General features: G+C 43.9%; 1 protein-coding gene across 6 annotated transcripts in view; it reads right to left on the bottom strand.

Moving 5' to 3' along the window:
• LOC100354908 (S-adenosyl-L-methionine-dependent tRNA 4-demethylwyosine synthase TYW1) overlaps window positions 1–23,843 on the bottom strand; it is a 221,291-nt gene that overhangs the window by 43,163 nt on the left and 154,285 nt on the right. For all 6 annotated transcript variants that reach the window (XR_016225592.1, XR_011384574.2, XR_016225593.1 and 3 more), the window contains one exon: window positions 10,146–10,256. Coding sequence is in view for 3 of the 6 variants with exons in the window: in XM_070064497.2 (XP_069920598.2) it covers window positions 10,146–10,256 (111 nt within the window). In the remaining 3 variants the exon portion in view is untranslated. The remainder of the gene's footprint in view (window positions 1–10,145; window positions 10,257–23,843) is intronic.

Here is a 23,843-nt window from a genome sequence, read left to right as displayed (position 1 = left end):
AAAGAACAAGAGAAGAGCGTGCTGAGAAAAAGCAAAGCCACTCCCTGCAGAATCTGTGGGCTGCAGAGTGACAAGAGTTGTCAAGAACAAGATCTTCTATCCTCTCCGGGTCCAGGCTGGAAAGTACATCCCATGTCCTTACATCCAGGGGCTTTCTGCTGCCTACACCCTTCTGGGATGTGGGAGCCCCAAGGTCTCCGACTGCTTGGAAAGTGTGCCTTGGGAGTCACAGCCTGTAGGCAAAGCAATAAGTCTAGCAATGTGTCTGAGTACTCAACAGTCTCATTAAAGTGACGAGGTGTCAAGAGACTCCTAATAATGCTTTTGTCCCCTATGGTTTGATGAGAAAAGAAATATGGACTTCATGGTTATTTTAGCAATATATCCGAAATGTTACATGTCACTCCTTTAACCTAAAAACGCTTCAACAGCTCTCTGCAAAGCAGCCCATGCTTCTAAGCATGCCACAATGAGGCCCTCGTTCCCTATGTCTGTGGTCTGTTCTAACAATGGCCTGTGAACTATTCATGAACCCCTGCCTTTGCCCCCACACACAAGTCACTTAAGCTGGACCACCCACGCAGCACCCCGTCTTCACTTGGCTGAAATCCCCTCTCATCTCTTTAACCTCTGTTCAGGAACCCCCACCCCATCCAACCCCAATGTTGTCATGCATCCTGTGCAAACCTAATGAGAGAACTGGCCTAAGGATGCATCTGAACTGTTAAATCTTAGTGGGAGGGGGCAGGCCTTACTGTTTTCTGCGCTGCCAACCAGTCTACACTGAACAAATGAAACATCAACCCGTACATTCTTCCACGATACTGAACTTCAGAAATATAATCTAATAAGAAATGCTCCACTGTTCTCTCTCTCTCTTTTTTCTTTTTTTTGACAGGCAGAGTTAGACAGTGAGAGAGAGAGACAGAGAGAAAGGTCTTCCTTTTGCCATTGGTTCACCCTCCAATGGCCGCTGTGGCTGGTGCACTGCGCTGATCCGATGGCAGGAGCCAGGTACTTATCCTGGTCTCCCATGGGGTGCAGGGTCCAAGCACTTGGGCCATCCTCCACTGCCCTCCCGGGCCACAGCAGAGAGCTGGCCTGGAAGAGGGGCAACCGGGACAGAATCTGGCGGTCCAACCGGGACTAGAACCCAGTGTGCCGGCGCCGCTAGGTGGAGGATTAGCCTAGTGAGCCGCGGCGCCGGCCCCACTGTTCTCTCCTGATCCCATGCACTCTGCGATCCTGAGCCTCCACCCTACCCACACCAGGACCCTCTGGAACCTCCTCTCAGGCAGACCCACCTGATTGCCCTGCATCTCAGCTTCTGTCCTCTGAGGTCAGCTTCCTCATTCCAAGCCCGTGCGCAGGAGACAGGCTTGGAGCCTCCTCTTGAACCCTCGACTTCCCCTGCTTCCACTCTTGCTCCTCCCTCAGGGATGCCACCACCTCAGGACTCTACTTGCCCTGTCCTGCTCTCCCTCACCAGAGCCCAAATTGCCTCTCCTCTCTTCCTGACCCTCCTCCTCTGTTCTGCCACTCTCTCCTCCTGGGTGCAAAACGATGGTGTAAAGGCTAGCAGAATGTTGACTGCTGTGGAAAGCCCCTTAGCTGGGACATTCCAAACTCCTGACAATGCACTATAACTTCACCAAGGAGCCTCTCTCTCATCTTCTGCCCACCTTAGAGTGCATGTGGCACCCTACACCTCCCCCAATAAGCAGCTTCGTAGAGGACTCTGCCTGCTGTTCAAATGCAATGGAGCCTGACTTCAACACCCCCACTGCCGTCCCAACCTTCCCTTCATCTAGGGGAGCTCAACCCCTTCTCGCTTACCACCCCCCTTCTGTCCTCCCTAAAATAAAGTCTTTTCTAACTAGCTGCCTCATCCCCTTCTACGAACCCTAAAATGCTAAACCTAACATAATGGAGCCACATCTTGCACTGCTACTCTGTCTCACATTTAAATTCTCTCGCATGAAGAAAATAATTTCTGTTCCAGGGGCCAGCACTGTGCTGTAGAGGGTAAAGCCACCCACCGCCTGCAGTGCCGGCATTCCCTATGGATGCTGGTTCGAGTCCCGGCTGCTCCTCTTCCGATCCAGCTCTCTGCTATGGCCTGGGAAAGCAGGAGAAGATGGCCCAAGTCCTTGGGCCCCTGCACCCACGTGGGAGACCCAAAAGAAGCTCCTGGCTTTGGATCGAAACAGTTCCGACCACTGTGACCAAATGGGGAGTGAACCAGTGGATGCACACCTCTATCTGCCTCTCAAATAAATAAATACATTTAAAAAAGAAAAAAAAATCTCTGTTCCAGCAATCTCCAGTAATATATTTGGCAGAGCTAACAAAGAAAAACTCAAGGACAGTGGTAAGCCCTGAGCAACTTCGCTCCAAAGCATGCTCCAGGCCTAGCCTTCTTCTATCTGTTCCCCTGCCTTGTCGAGTGGCAGCCAAAATCTCTTCGCTAATAATGGAAACTGTCTTGTTCTCTCCTGTAATGTTTGGTTATGTGTTAAACATGTGTGCAAACTCTATGACTATATCAAAAATTTATTAAGAGCTCTGTTTTAATTGGCTTACTCTTGTGTTAGATATTCAAGAGATATTCCAACTACATGCACTCTTAGAACTTAATGGAAGACATAGGGCCTTTTGGTAAATGTTTTCATAAGTTATTTGATAGTTAAAATCATTTGCTAAGTTTTCACTTAATATTAAGTTATTGACAGTAAGTGATCTGGGAAGCCTGCCTTGTTCCCTCATTTCTCCTCTATTCTCTTCAAGATGTGAAAAATGATTCTGTTCTGAAGAACTCTCCATCAAAATGTAGAGTTGGATCTTTAGACTTTATATCAGACAGTTTGGATAAGGTGGTCTTAATGTTTGATATTACATAGAAGGACATAGCTTTCCTCATGGGCACCAAATCTAAGAACAAAGGGCACAGAACATAGAGAAGACAGAATATGAACTTGTAGCCAGTCTGCATTTATTGCAAGAAAATAAACTTGCAGAGGGCGACCAACTGCTAGTGTGTACATAGACCAGACACATGGCAGAGGGCCCAGACCCCAGCAGGCTGGGCCTTTTTATATCTTAGGTGGGCTAGGGATGGGGGTGGGGGGCAGTAGGTAGAGGGGAGCTTCTCCATACAGGTTTTCCAAGTTTGGCCCCTCCATGGGCTTCCAAACCTGGGGAAGAGTGCAGATGATAGGGAGAGCAACAATAGGGTGTGAGAATGAATTGGTCTCTTGAAAGAAGTCAGGGGTAACAAGAACCCAAAATGGCTGAGCCTTATGTCCTTATTCCATCATAGTTCTACTCTTAACTTTTTTCCCTTTTTTTTCTTTTGGTTTGTTTGAAAGGCAGGGAGACAGAGAGTTCCCCTCTTCTGGTTCACTTCTCAAATGCCCACCATGGCCCAGCTGAGGCTGGAGCCGGGAGCTAGGGACTCAAGCCAGGCTTCCAGGGGGCACGGATGCGGCTATCTGAGCCATCATCTGCTGTCTCCCGGGTGCACAGGAGCAGGAAGCTGGAATCAGGAGCGAAGCAGGGACTCGGGCACTCTGCTGTGGGCTGCAGGCCTCCTAAGTTACAATTCAACAGCTAAACAGCAATTGCATATCACTATATATGTGTACAACTGACCACATTCCCTACCATTGTCAGAAGAACAAGAGTGAAGCAATGCTAAGACCACTATTTTACAAGGTATGTTCTGTAAGCACTGAGCTCCTTAGATAGTCACACTGCTAACAACAGTAGCTTCAAATCAACAAATAATTATGGAGCATTTACTGTTCTCAAGGTGCAATGCCAAGAGAGAACAGAAAGAGTTTTCATTTACAAATGGATTGTGTCATAGAAGCTTTCCACAAGGCAGATGTTTGTAATAGGAAACACATTTTCACAAACAAGCAAATAATGAGAATTAAGATTCTCAGACTAACAAATAAAAGCCTATTTAAGTCTAATGCAGCTAAAATATATGGTAATTCATAAGGACCATAAAAGAAAAATATCTTACAAGACTGGCTATGAGAAAAAAGAAATCAATATAATAAAGAAATAGCTTCTATTGATTTAGTTTAAATAAATGTGCTTAATGGAAAGTAATCTAAACATTTACTGCATCCAAGCATGTATTACCTCATTGAATTTTCAGATCAAACCAATTAAATATATATTATTGTTATTTAAATATTGAGGACATTTAGGCTTAAAAAGGGTAAGTTAACTTGTTCCATATTATGTCAATACTTTATTTTAAAGCAGTAGTATCTATTACTTGTTTTTGTTTGTTTAATTTATTTGAAAGGTAGAGAGCAATATCTTCTAGCCACTGGTTCACTCCCCAGATACGTGCAACAGGTAGGGCTGAGACAAACTAAAGCTGGGAACTGGGAATCAGGAACCCCAGCTGAGTCTCCCATGTGGGTAGCAGGGACTCAAGTATTGAACCTGCTGCCTCTCAGAGTGTGCATTGACAGGAAACCGAATCAGAAGTGGAGGCAGGATTTGAACCCAGGCGCTCTGATATGGGATGAGGGGTCCTAAGCAGAAGCTCAACTTGCTGTGCTACAATGCCAGTCATTGCGCTGTTATGTTCATGCTGCTACGTGTTAAGACTGTGCAATTCCATCTCCCCACGTGAGATTCCAGTTGCACAGACCCTGAGACCTCACCCTTCCCCTTCACATCACTGTTAGAGAGATGCCAAGGGCAGCAACTGGCCATGATGGACTCCCACACTCGTAATCTCCCTCTTGACCTGTGGGTGTTACTACCATGACTTCTATGGCCAAAGTTAGGGTGGCTTTTTTTCTTTGGGTTCACAAAATGAAAAGATAAAGAGTTAATGGGTGGGGTAGAAAAAGTTAGAATTTCCTAACCCAATCAGGTTAGTGCTGGAAGACAAAATGATAAAAAGAACTTGGACAGGAAGTATACATATGAGGAGACTTCAGAAATCTCTTTGGAAAATGGAATTAACAGGTTTATTTTGGTGCCAAAAAATTGAAATTTATGCATCTTTTTTTCACAATACACATTTTCCATGAAGTTATTGAATATCCCTATATTTATGTGAAATCTTACTCAAAATGAATTTGGTAACTTGTAAACAATGTTTTCAACACACACACATGCAAGCAGTTTCTATTTTAAAGTTCCAGAAATGGATAACAGCTAGCCCAACAGAGACACACACAAAAGATGGGAAAGGTACTGTCTGTTCTGCCCCAGGTAATTCACTAAGCAAGGGCCAAGTGTATATCAGTTTCACATTGTGGGGACATTTATATGACCTTGAGGTGCCATTAACTATTCATTTATTTATTTATTTGAAAGAGTTACACAGAGAGAGAGAGAGAGAGGTCTTCCATATGCTGATTCACTCCCAGATTGGCCACCACAGCTAGAGCTGCGCCAATCCCACGTCTCCCACGTGGGTCCAGGGGCCAAGGACTTGGGCCATCTTCCACTGCTTTCCCAGGCCATAGCAGAAAGCTGGATAGGAAGTGGAGCAGCTGGGACTCACATCAGGACCAATATAGGATGCCAGCACTGTAGGCAGCAGCTTTACCCACTACGCCAGAGCGCCAGCCCCAAGGTGCCATTAATTTTGAACTCCAGACCCCTCTGAGGCCCTAAGGAGATGACTTTTTTTTTTTTTTTTAACCAAGAGCATTGGTATGGAAGAGCTTTCTGAGTGCTGTCCTGCCTCAGTGGCTAAACTTTGTCCCACTGAATCCTTTAAGCCAAAGTCCTCTCTCTACAGGATTGTGGAAACACACTACCATGGTCTCACCTCTTCTGGCCCCCAGTGGTTTCCTTTAAAGACCCCACACATCAGTTACCTCCTCAAAAGTATGAGCATTTATCATAACAGATTCACTTTTTTTTTGGACAGGTAGAGTTATAGACAGAGAGAGAGACAGAGAGAAAGGTCTTCCTTCTGTTGGTTCGCCCCTCAAATGGATCCGAAGCCAGGAGCCAGGTGCTTCCTCCTGGTCTCCCATGTGGGTGCAGGGGCCCAAGCACTTGGGCCATCCTCCACTGCATTCCCGGGACACAGCAGAGAGCAGGACTGGAAGAGGAACAACTGGGACTAGAACCGGCGCCCATATGGGATGTCAGCGCCCCAGGCAGAGGACTAACCAAGTGAGCCATGGTGCCGGCCCCAACAGACCCACCTCTGAGTGATTTGGAGGCACTTGAGGCTATCTTAGCTTGCTGTATACTAGTTCTCATCAAATGTTTTTGGACAGGGCTTATTATTTTTTAGACTCCATTTTAGAAAAATTTAATAAGACAACAACAACAAAAAAGATGCCTTTTCAGGCATTAATTATTTTAATCTTATTGAACAAGAAAGCAGGCCTTCTCTCTTTACTGACTCATTTGAATTACAAAAGTAAAACATTCTCATTATAGTAATTCACACAATACAAAATCATGAAAAATGAAATTATTACTTTTTTCTTCCCCTTCTTCCAAACAGAACACTGCTAACAATCTGGTATACATTCCTCCATATTATCATATTTAAATATATCTGAGCATACAGTTGAAAATGTAAAATAATAATAATCATTATTCTATAACTTTTTTGTCTCTTAACAGTATGTATCCTGGGGCTGGTACTGTGCCGTAGTGGGTAAAGCCACTGACTGCAGTGCCAGCAGCCCATGTGGGCGCTGGTTTGAGTTCTGGCTGCTCCGCTTCTGATCCAGCTCTCTGCTATGGCCTGAGAAGGTAGAAGAAGATGGCCCAAGCCATTGAGCCTCTGTACTGGCGTGGGAGACCTGAAAGAAGCTCCTGGCTCTTGGCTTCAGATCACCTGAGCTCTGGCTGTTGCGGCCATCTGGGGTATGAACCAGCAGATGGAAGACCTCTCTTTCTCTGCCTCTGCCTCTCTCTCTCTCTGTAACTCTGCCTTTCAAATAAATAAATAAATAAATAAATAAATCTTTAAAAAAAAAGTATATATCCTATAAATATCCCTTTTGGTTACTTTAACTTAAAAGAAAGACAATTCATTAACTTGCTACACAAATGAGAGGTGAAATTAACAAGCCATGTGACTTTACCCTCCCCTGTACTAGATTCCACACCATAGGATGTGTCTCTCTCAGGTCTTCTCTAAGAACAACTTGACCAAGACTATGCTTAGCCGGATCCTGTAACACAATCCACTATATTTATCATGAGAACTTATTTTTTTCTAAATTGTGATTAGCTTATATAGTTATCTGAGAAAGTTTAAATAATTCTCAAAGTAGTTCATTATACTTTCCACAGTTTTTGCTTAGTCAACAAGATACTAATTTCCCATATAGCACATCCATATCAAATGTCTTTATCTCTAGTGCTTTGGTAAGTGGCTGTCACATGGAAAGAACTCAAATCTGTATTGAATATGGGAATAAAACAGTAAAGGGGTGGCTGGCGTTGTGGTACAGCAGGTTAAGCAGGTGCTTGTGACACTGGCATCTCGTACTGGAGCGGGTTCGAGTCCCAGATGCTCCACTTGCAATCCAGTGCTTGCTAACGCACTTAAGAAAGTAGTGGATGACGGCCCAAGTGCCGAGGGCCTGCCACCCGGATGGAGTTCTGGGTTCCTGGCTTAAACCAGGCCCATCCTGAGTTGCCGCAGCCACTGGGAGAGTGAACCAGAAGAAAGAAGATCTCTCTCTCTCTGCCTCTCCCTATCTCTCTCTCTATTACTCTGCATTTCAAATCAGCAACTCTAACTGAAAGCAGTAAAGTGGAGAGGCAGGCATTTGGTACAGTGGTTAAGCTGCTTGCCTATTTTTTTTTAAAGATTCATTTATTTGAAAATAAAATCAGAATGAGAGAGAGAGAGAGGGAAAGACACGGAGGGATCTTCCGTCCACCGCTTCACTCCCCAAATGGCAGCAATAGCCAGTGCTGAGCTCGGCTGACGTCAGAAGCCACAGCTGCTTCTGGGTCTCCCAAACACTTGGGCCATCTTCCACTGCTTTTCCCAGGCCAAGAGCAGGGAGCTGCATTGGAAGTGGAGCGGCTGGGACACGAACAGACACCCACACGGGATGCTGGTGTTGCAGGCGGTAGCTTTGCCCGCGACACCCAGACACCAGCCCCAGGCTGCTCGCCTCAGCGCCGCACAGCTTTAAGCACCATCTCATGCTGGTGACTTTCAGATCACCTTTCCCAGCCCTGCCTTATCCCCAAAACTCCAGACTAATGGAACCTCTGCTTGGATATTAAGACAACACAGATCGTATTTCTCCATAAACCTGCCTCCCTCACCCACCGGTTTTCTCCACCCCAGGAAGCTGCCCTACCCTCCACACAATCACTGCGGCCAGGACCGCAGGTGCCAGTCTTGATTCCTTTTTCTTTCACCCCACACATCTAACCTGCCTTGACGTCCTGTTGGTTCTACTTACAACACCTGCCCTCAGAGCACCTGCTCTCCACTTACACGACCACTGAGCTTCCCCAGACTGGTGTATCTCCGGCTTGGATTACGCAAGAATTTCAAAGACATCTCCCAGCTTCCGCTGCTGGCTTGTACAATCAGTCTGTGACACAGTAGCAGGGTGATCTTCTAAAATCACAAGTCAGGTCACAACTCCACAGCCTAAAACCTTTTCCCAGTGCACCTAGTATTAAAAGCTTACCATTACACTTGGTCGAAAACCCAAGTCACTTATCTTTGCTTGAAACTTCTCATGAAACCTGCCCCCAGCCCATTTCTGATTCACCTTGTACCCCAGCCACCTCCATCTGTCCCAAAAGGATCGTACAGGACCTCTGTGCCCCGAATGCTCCCACCCCGAGTATCGGCATATTGGGTTGTTTCTCATTGTTTAAGGATTAGTTTTCTGAGTTTTTTTTTTTTTTAAATGTCATCTCCTCAGAAAAGGCTTCCTAAAGCAATCAATCACAATGTTTACCGACGCAATATATGTATATTTTTACCCTTTGACCCAGTAATCAACATATGGGAATCCACCCTAAAGAAACCCTGGCAAGGATAAGAAAGAGACAAACAGATGTTATATGCTTCCTGTTGGAAGAATACAATACCACTGATGAAACAGTTTTGAAACATAAACACGCATGCACAAACATACACCACCCCCTTGATGGCATCAGCCTTCCCTGATCCAACTACACAGCCAACAAAGTCTAAAATGGGAACTAGCCAGGATAAGTGAGCTGTTTTCTATAACAAAATAAATTACAAGGTGGGAGGACCACACACGAAGGAAGAATTGATACATTAGAGGAAATATGAAGGAGAAATAATACAAGTTCAGTGTTTACTCCTAGTTTAGATTCTGACTCAAAAATAGTTTAAATGAAGAGAAATACTTGGTAAAATGTGAAACCTCTATGTTCCAATGATTAAATGCTTTAGGCATGAGCCTGGTACTCTAGAGAACAGTTTAAAATCAGTGTGTACTTTTAGGTTTACACGGGAATATTTGTGGGTGAATCACTTAACGTTGGAGATTTGCTTCATGGTTACGAGCCAAGCAAATGGGTATATGGATATTACTGAAACAACACTGGACACGTGTTGGTAATTTTTGAAGGTGAGTGACAGATGGAGGTGCAGTAGCCAGTCTTAACCTCAGTATATGTTTGAAATTTTCCATGATAGAAGTTTAAAAGATGCAAATTATTCATAATACTGTAAAACATTTATCAACATATTAATGTTCCTATATAGTTTTCCTAAAAGATGTACTTATTTGAGACCCAGAGTGACAATGGTGGGGGAGGAGGGAGAGAGGGAGAGAGGGAGAGACTTTCTATACTCTGGTTCACATCTCAAATGCCTGTAACAGCCAGGGGTAGCAGGGGTAGGCCAGGTTAAAGCCAGGAGCAAGGAATTCAATCCAGGCCTCCCATGTAGGTGGCAGAAACCCAAATACTTGGGTCATCATCTGCTGCCTCCCAAGTGCATTAGCAGGGATCTGGGAAGCTGGATTGGAAGCGGAGGCAGGACTCCATCCCAGGAACTCTGATAGGGGATTTGGGCATCCCAAGTGGCAGTTTAATTCTCTATGACACAAAGCCCACCCCACTATACAGTTCTTAGTCACTCATTTTGCATTGCTGTCTACCTCCCAATAAAACATTACCTTCACTTCGATGAAGTCAGGATTCCCCAGGCTCACGAGCTCAGCATAGGCCTGCAGTTCATCCAGATTCCAGGCTTTGACCAGCGTCAGTCTGTACACAGTCCGTTGTTGCTGAAATGAAAGAAAACCCAACTTTGTTTTTGTCTTGGAGAAAGTCACCTATTAACATCTTCAGCGGATGCTCAGGCATTGTCAACCCACAGAGAACCCACAGTTGAACCCACCATGAATATCCACAAATTGAAGTTTAACTTTGGAGAGAGGTGAAAGTGTACCAACAATGCAGTAAGACTCCTGAAGGCACAGATAGTGACCTATTTCTCTTCTCTACCTGGTATCATCCAACACTGTTAGGCACCCACAGGTTCCTGATAGACTCACAATGAACTCAATTTCGGAAGGAACTGTGAATCGGCTGAAGAGTTTTAGGCTATGGAAAATATTTCAGGTAAGCTTTAGGCTTTCAGGTAATGACATTCTACTTGGTAATGACAAGAATTATTAATTACTCTCATCTTCTCTTTCTCATTATTTAATGATCTCCTGGCATTTCTTGATGGCAAAAAAGTCACAGTTAGGGGCTGTCAATGTTGCCATTAATTTACTATATATCAAGAAGCACTGGCTTTCTGAAAAGCAATTAGTCAATCATCGTGAAAGCCTTGGATTGCTTGTGCACTTTGGCTTTGTATGTAGCTCACGTCTAGGACCCAAAACAAATGATTGAACACTCAAAGACTTATTGAAAAATCTCAGAAAAACATTAACAACAACAAAGCATTATTAATCATAAAATCCAAAGTACTCAGCTCCCCTTAAGTGGGGACAGGGTCTGTGACTTGCCTGTAACCAGCAGAACATGGATAAGACAATGAGACACAGGTGGCTACCTATGTGTATTCAATGACACACGATGTCTCTGTACCAAGTTCCCAGTAGTGCCCAAGCTGCCACCACTCAAACCACTTACAAAGCAAGGCTCACAACGTGACGCAAGATGTGAACAAAATCATGTCAGTTTCTTTACTGTTTATACCGGAAAACTTCCATAATTAATAAAATGAAGGAATATTGAGATCATTAATGAAGAAAAGGTAAGAGATGTTGAGTGAAGAGTATTATGCAGCCCCACTGGAAAATGGTGCTTTCCAAGCCTACTTGCTCAGAAACTGTGTACTCAAAGTCTCTTTAAAAATACAGGATGGGGGTGGGCATGGGGGCACGGCTGGTGAAGCTGCTGCTTGGGACACTCGGACACTCGCATCTCATATCAGAGTGAATGCCTCTGCTTCCAACCCAGCTGATTGCTAACGTTCACCCTGGGAGGCAGTAGATGACAAAGACTCAAGTACTTGGGTTCCTGCCACTCAAGAGGGGAGACCTGAATGGAATTCCAGGCTTCTGGCTTTGGCCCAACCAGGCTCTTGTGGGCATTTGGGAATGAATCAGCAGATGGAAGTGTCCTCCCCCACCCCATTCTCTTTCTCTCTTTCTTTCTTTCTCTGTTGTTCTATCTTTCAAATGAATAAGTAAATATAAATAAATGCCCAACTTAGGCCTTGAATTACAAATATTTTTAAAAAGATTTCAAATGCAGTATATAATGCAAGGAAATACAGAACTTCTCCAATGCCCAAGCCTAACAAAAACAGCAGAAAACTGCAGACTAGTATCACTTGTACTTAAACAGTAAAAAATCTTATAGCAATTTTAGTAAGTAAGTTTCCGCACTGGGTTAAAAATTCTAGAAGGCAAAAATGATTCAGAATTAGGCTGTCTAGTAATACAATGCATCACAGGAATAGCTCAACACAGAAAAACCATCTAATCATCATAAATACTTACAGGCATCTGCCTTAATTTAAATCATCCCTGTTTTAATTCAAAAGTTCAAATACACATTCTCAGTGTAAAGGAAAACACTCTCCAATCAATAGTCAATGTCATACTTAGCAGTTAAAAAATTAGAAACAGTCCCACTTAGACAAACAGAAGAACATCCACTCTTTTTCCCTTCCTTCTTCTTCTTCTTTTTTTTTTTTTTTTAACACTTTCCTACAAGCTGTTAACAAAGGTATTATGCCAGAACAAGAATTACTGGAGCAGACAATAAATAACTTATGATAAATAACATAACTGGCTTCTTGGACATCCAAGAGATTCAAATACTACAAAAAGTCAATTAAAGCAAAGTGGCCAGATTAACAACATTCCTAACGTGGAGTGGGGGGTTACATGCAAACTTTGGGGGCTAGATTGAACCTAAGAACCTGTACCTCTATGTTCTGCATTTCCACCAGTATAAAACCCATCTTACATAGGATTAAAAGTGATACGTAGCTATGAGAATGAAGTCTGGCAGCAGTTAAGTCATACAAAGTATTAGCTATTATACACCAGCAACGATGATTACAAAATACAAGGCAAAGAAAATTCTACTTATAAAATACATCTAGAAAATATCTAGTGATTACTTTATAAAAGAACATGCAGGTTGGTGAATAAAATACACCTTTCTGAGAGACCAAGACAAAAACTTGTCTATGTGGAGAGCAATGATGGATTTAGAAATATAACGGGATTGCAAGGAACAATAAAGACAATAGCAGGAGTTAGCAGTTAGTTAGCACTTACTAGGTGCCAGTTGTTGTTATACAGTGCTCTGTATCTTAGCAAAGATTCTAATGTTTGTCTAATCTTTATAACAAATCTTACAAAATAGATTGGAATGTCATCTGCATATACAGATAAGAAAGGCCAGGAGTCGTTAAGTAACCTGCCCAGAGTTACACAGCTGGAAAGCATCAATGCAGGAGTGCCAACCTAAGCAGTGTGTGTGATATATATATATATCCATCCATAGATCCTCTCCATGATCAGGAGTAAGAATCCAGGGAGGGCTCGCTCTCATTTCCCCAAGCCTTTAACAGTCATGACGTAAAGCACATGAAGAGAAATGTGCACAAAACATGAATGGATAGTTCATAAATACCCGCCACCCAGATGTCCTCCTGCTTATCCCACTTTCTACTCCTAAAGACACCTAATATCCCAACTTACACATGGGAGTTTGTTCTTTTGCCTGTGTTTAAAATTTATACAGATGGAATAGCCACTTATTTTGGTTAGGCTTCTACCATCAACATCGTGTTTGTAAAACTCACCCATGTTGCATATGTTACTCATGTATGTAGGCATTTGTTTATATTCTGTTGTTATCTAGTATTTCCTGGCATTAATATATAACTACTGCCTGTTGGTAGACATCTGTATTACCTCTAGGGTTTAGCTATTAAAAAAATAAAAAATCTCACAAAACTGCTGTTAATAACATTAGTTTAGTTCTGCTTGTTAAAAGACATCACATGAAATGCTATTGTGACATATATTCTTTCGTGTCTGACTGCTTCCAATGAATCTGATGTTTGTGGGAGTCAGTTAGGGCTGTTCTGTGTAGCTGTAAATACATTTTTATTGCCACTTAGTACTCCATTGTGCGAATATAATGATAGTGAAGGACTCTTTGGCCCCCCAACCCCTGCCTCACTTTGCATCCCTTACAAAATGACACTGCTGTATGTGTTACTGCACTACTGTCCGGATGCACAAGTGCACATGTTTTCTAAATATACCTAAGTATGGACACACTGCCTCCCAGGATGCATATGTGTTTGTGGTCAACTTTACCAGAAGTTGCAAACTGATTTCAGAAGTGGCTTTTTTATCCTCCTACCTGCAGTGTATCAGAGTCCTGTTTCTCGTCTTCAACAACACTTAGCGTTGTTAGTCTTTTACATTTTAGCCACTCTTACACTGTTTTGTTTTCTAGTTACTTGATGACTAATGAAGCTGAGTATGTCTCCAAGTTATTTAGATCACTATATGTGCAAAGTGCTTGTTCAAGTATCTTGAATATTTTTCTAGTGGAATATTTGTCTTTTTCCTACTGATTCTTTACAAATTCTTATTATTTTCTGGATAGAACAGTTCTGTTATAAATACATTGGAAATATTTTCATCTACTTGGACTTTAATTTTCTCTTCACGACTTCTAATCAACAGATATTCTTGCTTTTAGTATATTCCACTTTATCATTCTTCTCTTTCAAGATTAGGGCTTCCTGTGTCATTTTAAAGAACCTATCCATATATCAGGAGTACGAAGATAATCCCTTATCTAGCTTTTTGCCAGGAGCTTTATAATTTTGTGTTTTACAAGTATGCCTGAAATCCACCAAAGCTGACTTCTGTGTGTGGTACTAATGGGTCAAGTGTATTTTCCATATGGATATTCAATTGTAATAAGTATAATAAAAAGAGTGTGTATGCATGTGAGGGTCTACTTTTTTCCTCCCTATGCTGTTCCACTAATCTAATTCTTTATCCTTGTCCCAGAATTACACTGTTTTAAACACCTTGCTTTAGAATGAGGTGTGATATCCAACAGAGCTAATGATTCTCAACTAGATGCAACTTTGCACCATAGGAGACATATCTTGAGAAAATTTGTTTGGTTTTCACAAGTGGAGACTGCTATTGACATCCAGTGGGTGGGCCAAGACCACTGACCAACATCCCACAACGCATAGGACAGTCCTCCCCTCCTTTCCCAACAAAGAATTATCTGGTCCAAGAGGTTAATGGTGCTGAGGTTGAGAAATCCTATGAGAGGAAGTCCTATTATCCTTCTTCAAGACATTTTTGGCTATTCTTGGTCCTTTGCATATCCATAACCATTTTATAATTGGCTCACTAACTTCCACAAATATACACAATCCTTTGTGATTTTGACTTAAAGTGGCACTGAATCTATAATCTGGTATTGTCCCACAGAAATATAATGTGAGTCACAAACGTGAGCCACATAGGTGATTTAAAAATTTTCTAGTGGTCAGATTGAAAAAGTAAAACGTTAGGACTTGGTGCTGTGGCGTAGTAGGTCAGGCCTCCGCCTGCAGTGCCAGCATCCCATGAGGGCACCGATTCACATGTGCTGGCTGCTCCTCTTCCGATCCAACTCCCTGCTTATGGCGTGGGAAAGGAGTGGGAGATGGCCCAAGTTCTTGGGCCTCTGCACCCACGTGGAAGACCTGGAAAAAACTCCTGGCTCCTGATCAGGCCAGCTCTGGCCATTGTGGCTACTTGGGGAGCAAGGCAGCAGATGGAAGACCTTTCTCTTTGTCTCTCCCTCTCTCTGTTAACTCTGCCTCTCAAACACATAAATAAAATCCTTAAAAAAAGTAAAAAGTTTTTTTTTTATTTATTTTCAAGATTTTATTTATTTATTTGAGAGGTAGAGTTACAACAGTGAGAGGGATAGTCAGAGAGAAAGGTCTTCCTTCCATTGGTTCACTCCCTAAATGGCTGCAACGACCAGAGCTGAACCGATCTGAAGCCAGGAGCCAGGAATTCTTCCTGGTCTCCCATGAGGGTGCAGGGGCCCAAAGACTTAGGCCATCTTCTACTGTTTCCAGGCCACAGCAGAGAGCTGGACTGGAAGAGGAGCAGCTGGGACTAGAACCAGCACCCATATGGGATGCCGGCACCACAGGCGGAAGATTAACCTACTGCACCATGGTGCCAGCCCCAAAAAAGTAAAAAGTTAATACAACTTTTTGGCCTTCTGGTGAAGAACAAGTGAAAAAGTAAAAAACTGACAGGAGGACTTAATTTATAAAATATCTTTCAGGGGTGGGCATTTTAATCAGTAAAGACAGCAGTCAGGATGCTTGTGTCCCAAATCAGATAGCTGACTTCCATATCTGGCTTCTGACTCCAGCTTCCTGGCAACAGAGCCTTGGAGGCAACGGCCATTGCTCAGATAATTGGGTTTCTGCTCCCAGGAGGGAGACCAATCGTGTTCCAGGCTCCTGGCTTTGGCCCAGCCCAGCCCTGGCTGTTAAGGGAATTTGGGGGGCAAACAGCACATGGGATCCTCCTCTCTCTCTCTCTGAAAGAAATTTCCTGTATGTAACAACACAACCAAAATGCAGTACTGCCATCTCAAGAAGCAATCAATGTCTAAAAACTACAGGATATTTAATATTCTTTTCTGTAACACTCAATCTTTGAATTCCTACACACAACTCATATTTACAACACGGCTCAATTTTGAGCTATATTTCAAGTACTGAATTCAATAGACAAATGTGTCCAGCGGCTACCATTATTGAAACCATCAGTTTATGGAGAAACGGTACATATATAATTCTGGATCTGCCAAAATCATGTCGTTTATTGGGATCTCTTAATAGGTTCCAGCATTGTGGCACAGTGGCTGAAGCTGCTGCCTATCACCCCACATGAGTGTAGGTTTAAGTCCCGGCTGCTCCAGTAGAACCAGATGGAGTTCCAGGCTTGTGCGTTTGGTCTAGACCAGCACTGGCTATTGTGGGCATTTGGAGAGTATCTCTGTTTCTCTGCCTTTAAACCAAATAGAAATAAATTAAAAACATTTTTTTCAAATTCATCCTTTCTGGGTTTCTTATCTGTGCTTTCTTGTACTGCCTCAATTTTCCATGATAAATGGGTAAAAGTTTTGCAATGGGAAAAACTAGCATATAAAAATATTAACCTGATAAGTGTGATGGTAGTATAGTCATGATATCCCAAGAGTGTGAAGGAGGATTCTGACATAAGATGGCCCAAGTGTTTGGGTCCCTGCCACCCATGTGGGAGACCCAGATTGGGTTCTCGGTCCCTGGCTTTAGCCTGGCCCAGCCCTGGCTGTTGCTGTGACTTGGAAAGAGGACCAGCAGATAGAGGATTTGTCTGTCTCTCTGCCTTCCAAGTAAACACAAAAACCAATAAATAAAAAATCTTTAAAAACACAAGAAGGAGATGATTTTTCCTCCTAAACAAACAACAACAAGAAAAGAGAGAAAGCACTGGATGACAACTGGGCAGAGGGATGGAGGAAAGCCAGCTAAGCCAGAACCAATGGCAGGAAGCAAGACCTCTGGTGCAAGGCTGAGATCCTCATTCTCCCTGGTTCTGGAACAGAGCTGTCCTCTGCAGGGCTGGCTATGTTATCCTGAAGGCTGGAGAAGACTCTCGATGGACACGATGGCTAAACTTTACTAAAGGTGATTTTTAAAGTAAACATTTATGGTACAGTCTTCAGAACAAGTTTACACTGACGGCAAGGTGTGTTTAGGAATTTAGTTGTGCGTTCAGGGTCCCTGGCCTTTCTCTGTCAAAACTGTTTGTAATAAATACCTTCACTCAGGGGAGGAGAAGGAGAGCCAGTCAAGTCTGGAGCATGAGCTAGAGATTCAAGTCAATGGCAGAGGGACAAAAAGCCAACTGTAGATTCCAATTTCCAAGTCATTACTGACATACACTGTCAGGAAGAGAAGAGAAGGTAAGGAATAAATATGCAAGAGATGACAAAGAGCAATGCAGGCCTGGTAACTTCTCTGCCAGAGGTCAGTCACGTGATACGGCAGGCCGCCTACTGGACCCACTAGCCCAGTGGAACACACGTGGGGCTGGAACAGGGCAGGCCTCCCAGGCAGGGCCGGGCAGGTGCTGGGGGGCTGAGCACAGGGAGGCTGCACTGAGTCAGGAACACGCTCTGTTGAGCAGGCGCACGAGAGGCAAGCAAGGCACCATTTTCCCAAGCGTCCTGAAACCAGGCTTAAGAGAGGTCAGATTGTCACCCAGGGCAGGAGCATACCGAAGAAAGGCAAGGAAGGGAGGGCAAAGCTTAGGAAGCACAGTTGGGGCCTCTCCCCGGTGCTTCCTTAGGAGCCAACAGTTCCTTCTACAGAGGGAGAGGAGGATAGGGACCGTCCTCAAAGGTGGGAGCAGATCCCAATTCCTTTTTCCAATTTGAGTTAAACATTCTCTGGTAAAGGTATCTTCCCTGGGGAAGAAGAAGTGCAGTAACTTTCATGTCTGTCTGTAGTTTCAAGCATGGCTTGTCAGAGGACTATACTTACACAATATTAAAACTGTTCACTGCGGAGCAAGCATTCACTGTGTAAGCAGGGAGGATTTCTGACTATACAGATGACCAGTCAATGATAAAATACAGGTAATGGCATTAATTTCTTGTTGAATGTGAATTTTCCCTTTGGGGTGCTTGCTCAATGTAACAGTTTCAAAGACTTTATTTAAAATCTGTTTAACATCAGTCAAAGCAGTTCCTAAAGGTGAAAGAAGAAAAGGTGCTGGACTTCAGTTAGATTCAAGAAAAGCGGAAACTGGGTACAGGTGCCACGGGGGAGATGACAGTGGAATTGCCCCTGTGAAGGACACACTGCACACTGATCACTGTTATGTTACCATCCGTTTTTTTTTTTTTTTTTTTTTGGACAGGCAGAGTTAGAGAGAGAGAGACAGACAGAGAGAAAGGTCTTCCTTCCATTGGTTCATCCCCAAAATGGCTGCTATGGCCGGTGCGCTGCGCCAGTCCGAAGCCAGGAGCCAGGTGTTTCCTCCTGGTCTCCCATGGGGTGCAGGGCCCAAGTACTTGGGCCATCCTCCACTTCACTCCCAGACCACAGCAGAGAGCTGGACTGGAAGAGGAACAACCGGGACTAGAACCCAGTGCCCATATGGGATGCTGGTGCCGCAGGTGGAGGATTAACCAAGTGAGCCACGGCGCCAGTCCCATGTTACCATCCATTTTTGTTAAAATAAATTAGGAATACAAACTGGTTTGCACGTGAATTTGAATTAAGCCGACTTTTTCATTTGGAGATTCATTCTACTAGTAAATTTAGTCTATTTTAAATTTTTTCTTACGGTGAGATGCTGCAAACGCAGCGCTGCATCTCGTGGAGACAGGAGTGGTGCGATACTGTGGACTGTAGATTTGGAGGGGCAGACATTTGGTGCAGGGGCTTAGGATGCTGCTCGGGACACCCACGTCCCATACTGGACTGCCTGGTTCTAGTCCCAGCAGCTCCGCCTCTGACCCAGCTTCCTGCTAATGTGTACCCTGGGAGGCAGCATAGGATGACTCAAGTATTTGGGACCCTGCCACGGACATGGGAGATCCATTTGGGAGTTCCAGGCTCCTGGCTTCAACCTGACCCAGCCCTGGGTATGAAGGGCATGTGGGGAGTAAACCAGGGATGGGAGAGCGCTCTCTCGCTCTCTCTCTGCCTTTCAAATAAAAAGAAAATGAAAATAAAAATAAATGGAATAGGGGATTAAATTACTTAATTCAGACAAACATTTTAGCCACTGTTATCTGTGCCATAGTGAGGTTTGTCAAAATGTCAATAAGTCAGTATGTTATGATTTCACATGTTTTTTACTTTAGTTTCAACTGAGAGTCTGCAGTTTCCCTCCAGTAGTGGGCAGGAATCTACGACATGGAGGGAGCTGAGAACTCAAAAGTAGCTTCACTCTGAATGTGCAACTGGAGTGTGCGGCAAGACAGCCAGACATTCAGCTCTAAAGTTTAGGCCAGATCTTTGTGATAAAATTCCAGGTTGGGTTTTAACGTTTGCTTTCTTTGAGAAGAAGGGCACGTGAACTGAAAACTTCCGTCCAAAGCCCAGATGTGAAGTGTAAGCTCTTATGAAAGGAATTTGGGGAGACATGCTATAATTATAAACTAGAAAAGTTCTGAGTAGGTAGGAAGGATGGGTGAAAAGAGGAGAAAATATAAGATGAGGACAAGGGGACAGAGTGGCAAAGAGCCAGTGGACTCTGGAGTCTGCATGCAGCAGGTACGCTGTTTGTGCCTCTGGGAAGCCAGAACAGTGTCAACACCTTATTGAACTACTGGAAAAATCCAAAGAGCTAAAGCAAGTAAACCAGGCTTGGCACACAGTGCAATGCAAATAAATTTCAAGTACTGTCATCACGCCCCTCCCCCAGCACTGATTCACTGGCCCATGCAAGAACCAAGAGTCACTGGTTCTCACTATACACCACGTCTAGTTCTAGCACCGGGGATAAGGCTCAGTACAAAGCAGAGCCCTCTCTCCCAGAATTTACATTCTATTTAGCAAAGGAACAAACCCAGAGACAGAAAAGAGATGAGCAACAATGGTTAACATGGAACCACCAGGCAGAGGTAGAACATACTACTCCTGCATTTTGCACTGTCTCTTCAATCCATGAAAGCCAAAATGAATATGCATACCCAGACACAACACGTGTAATTTTAAAACAATCTGTCACTGATAACCATTGCTTCGAAAAGCAACGGAACAATGAAACAGTTACCACCACTACCAGACATTCAGTAATCTAACAAACACTCTATAGAAACCATACCTCATCTTGGAATGACTTTAATCGACTAAGTTTTATGCTGTTAGGGGAGACAGAACAGATCGTGCCATTATGATAAATTAAATGAGGATGAAAAATTCAAAGTTATAACTTGCGATGCAGCCAAATGAAGCGTTCTTTACAGTCAAAACAGCTGAGCAGGAAAACTGTTGTAGGATGATCCCCAGAACAGATCAATTAACCGACTGATTTAAACCTCATTTAACCACTGAAAATGCAGACGAAGCAACAAAATCAACCAGGAGCTCACACTGTGCTGCACAAATTCTCTAAAACTGGTCTGGCAGGAAAAGAAATCCTGAAAGGAAACCCATCCAGCACTCACAGTGCCTGCTTCTGGGGAACAGGAAGGAGTAAGAGGCGGGAAGTAAGTCTACTGTTGGCATTTCTTTGAAGACAAACCTAATGGCCGGCGCCGTGGCTCATTAGGCTAATCCTCCGCCTTGCAGTGCTGGCACACCGGGTTCTAGTCCCGGTCGGGACGCTGGATTCTGTCCCGGTTGCCCCTCTTCCAGGCCAGCTCTCTGCTGTAGCCAGGGAGTGCAGTGGAGGATGGCCAAGTGCTTGGGCCCTGCACCCCATGGGAGACCAGGAGAAGCACCTGGCTCCTGCCATCGGGTCAGCGCGGTGCGCTGGCCGCGGCGGCCATTGGAGGGTGAACCAACGGCAAAGGAAGACCTTTTTTTCTCTCTCTCTCTCACTGTCCACTCTGCCTGTCAAAAAACAAAAAACAAAACAAAACAAAAAAACAACACAACAACAACCTAACCATACCTTTAATAGAAAAAGGTATTTTTACAAACTGTAAATCAAACAAAAACCTAACCAAACATATAGCTCAGAAGTATACTTGATTAAAACATCGACATATCAGACACCAGAGACTAAGGCAACCTGATAAAAATGTCTAAGAGATATGAATGGACAATTCAAAGAAAAATGAATGCAAATCGATTTTAAACAGATGAAATGATACTCAATCTCCTTAGTAAAAAAAAATACAAATTAAAGCTACAATGACATACCATTTCTCAACTCTGAGAGAAAAATTCCCCAAATTGACAACACTGTTAGTAAGCTGGTAAGAAAATGGATCCATACATGCTATCAGTGGGAACACAAACAATACAAACCCTGTAGGAGGTTTTTTTTTTTTAAAGAGGTATTTATTTATTCGAAAAAGCACTATACAGTGGAAAATAAGGTTGAGCAGGGTTTTCAGTGCAAAATGTAAGGAGTTTAGAACATTTCACTCTGAATAAACAAAAGGCCTAAATAAACAAAACATCAACAACTCTTCTTAGATGTGAGGTCGCGGGGTCAAGCGCTGCCCCCAGGGGCAGCAGCAGGCTCTGCGGGAATCCTGGCTGCAGCAGAGAGCCTGGAACTGGAACTGACCAGCAGCTAGGGGCCTAGTGTGGGCGAGTTTGAGAGTGAGAAACTCCAGAGGGGCCCAGTCCTTAGGGACCTGCATACCTTTGTGTTTGACTTCCTGGAATTTACCAGGTTCTCATACTGAATTATCAGAGAAAGATCTCACACTTCCCCAGGCGGAAGGGAAAAGAAGCCACTGTGAACTATGCAGAGCTTTCTATTCCTTTCCACAGATCCGTCCTCTCTAGAGGAACTATCTAACCAGAGCCTAATCTGCGGAGGCTTGATCAGAGCCTGGCTGAACTAGAAGAGGAACGCTGCACGCAAGTTCCCTCCAGCCATCCAGTCCCACCTATGAGGGGTGAGGGGCTGAGAAGCCTGGTGCAGTTCAGTCCAGAGCACAGGCTCGACACAGCACACAGAGCTGGAGCCCTGTGAGATGAATCACAGGCTGTAGCGCTGCTGTAATGGGCTCTCAGCACTGTAGTGCTATGGTGCAGGGCGAGGGGAACACAACACTAAAGTAATAAAGGCTTAATTACAGCAGTTCCTTTCAACCAGAACATCAAGGCTTTCTGGCAACAAAACATTACAAGACAGACTAAAAGACAAAAAATAAATAAATGAAGTTTGAATAGACTGAACATGCATGAGAACTCAAGTCGGATATGGCAGGAATGCTGGAGACACTACACCAAGAATCTTATTTAAAAGCTATGATTGCCGGCGCCGTGGCTCAATAGGCTAATCCTCCACCTTGCGGCGCCGGCACACCGGGTTCTAGTCCCGGTCGGGGCGCCGGCTTCTGTCCCGGTTGCCCCTCTTCCAGGCCAGCTCTCTGCTATGGCCCGGGAGTGCAGTGGAGGATGGCCCAGGTGCTTGGGCCCTGCACCCCATGGGAGACCAGGAAAAGCACTTGGATCCTGGCTCCTGCCATCGGATCAGCACGGTGCGCCGGCTGCAGCGGCGGCCATTGGAGGGTGAACCAATGGCAAAGGAAGACCTTTCTCTCTCTGTCTCTCTCTCTCACTGTCCACTCTGCCTGTCAAAAAAAAAAAAAAAAAAAAAAAGCTATGATTAATATGCTGGGGTTTTAAAGGAAAAAGTAGAAAACCAACAAGAACAGATGACTACTGTAAACAGAAAGATGGAAATTTTAGGAAAAAAATAAAAAAATAAATGCTAGGTATGGAAAACATGGTAACGGAATGATGAATATCTTTGATGGGATTATTAGTGTATCGACTGAGGAAAGAAATTCTGAGCTGGAAGATATATCAATAGGAACCTCCAAAATTAAAAGAGAAATAAGATTGAAAAATACAGAATAAAATAGCTGGGAACTGTGAAACACCTATAAACGGCAAAGCATCTGTGTAATAATTATAGAAGACACAGAACCAATATTTGAAGACTAACGATTGAGAATTTCCCCAATTAATGTCAGACACCAAACCACAGATACAAAGAGAACACCCAGAAGGATAAATGCCAAAAGAACTATACTGAGGTAGCAAATGGAAGATCTCTGGCTCTCTGTTGCTCTTTCCATAGGTAGATAGAGACAGAGAGAAAGGTCTTCCTTCCATTGGTTCACCCCCATAAATGGCCGGTGCGCTGCGCCGATCCAAAGCCAGGAGCCAGGTGCTTCTCCTGGTCTCCCATGGGGTGCAGGGCCCAAGCATTTGGGCCATCCTCCACTGCCTTCCCGGCCCACAGCAGAGAGCTGGCCTGGAAGAGGGGCAACCGGGACAGAAGCCGGTGCCCAACCGGGACTAGAACCTGGGGTGCCAGCGCTGCAGGCAGAAGATCAGCCTAGTGAGCCGCAGTGCCAGCCAAGAAGTAGTTCTGAAAGAAGTCATAGAAGAAACATTTTACCTACAGAGAAGTAGAGATAAAAATTACATCAACTTCTCAGAAACCACACCAACATAGACAACATTCAGTGAAATATCAAAAGTACTGAGAGAAATACATCATGATCTAGAACTTGATCATGAACTTGATCTAGAACTATGAAATTATCCTTAAAGGCTGAAAGAGAAATATAAGCTTTTCTCAAACAAA

Source organism: Oryctolagus cuniculus, chromosome 19 (genome assembly GCF_051225735.1).
Source record: "Oryctolagus cuniculus isolate XC-2025 breed Fujian yellow rabbit chromosome 19, ASM5122573v1, whole genome shotgun sequence".
Lineage (NCBI taxonomy): Eukaryota > Metazoa > Chordata > Mammalia > Lagomorpha > Leporidae > Oryctolagus > Oryctolagus cuniculus.
The sequence above is the reverse complement of the archived record's forward strand: the minus strand, read 5'-3'. Positions and strand labels throughout refer to the sequence as shown.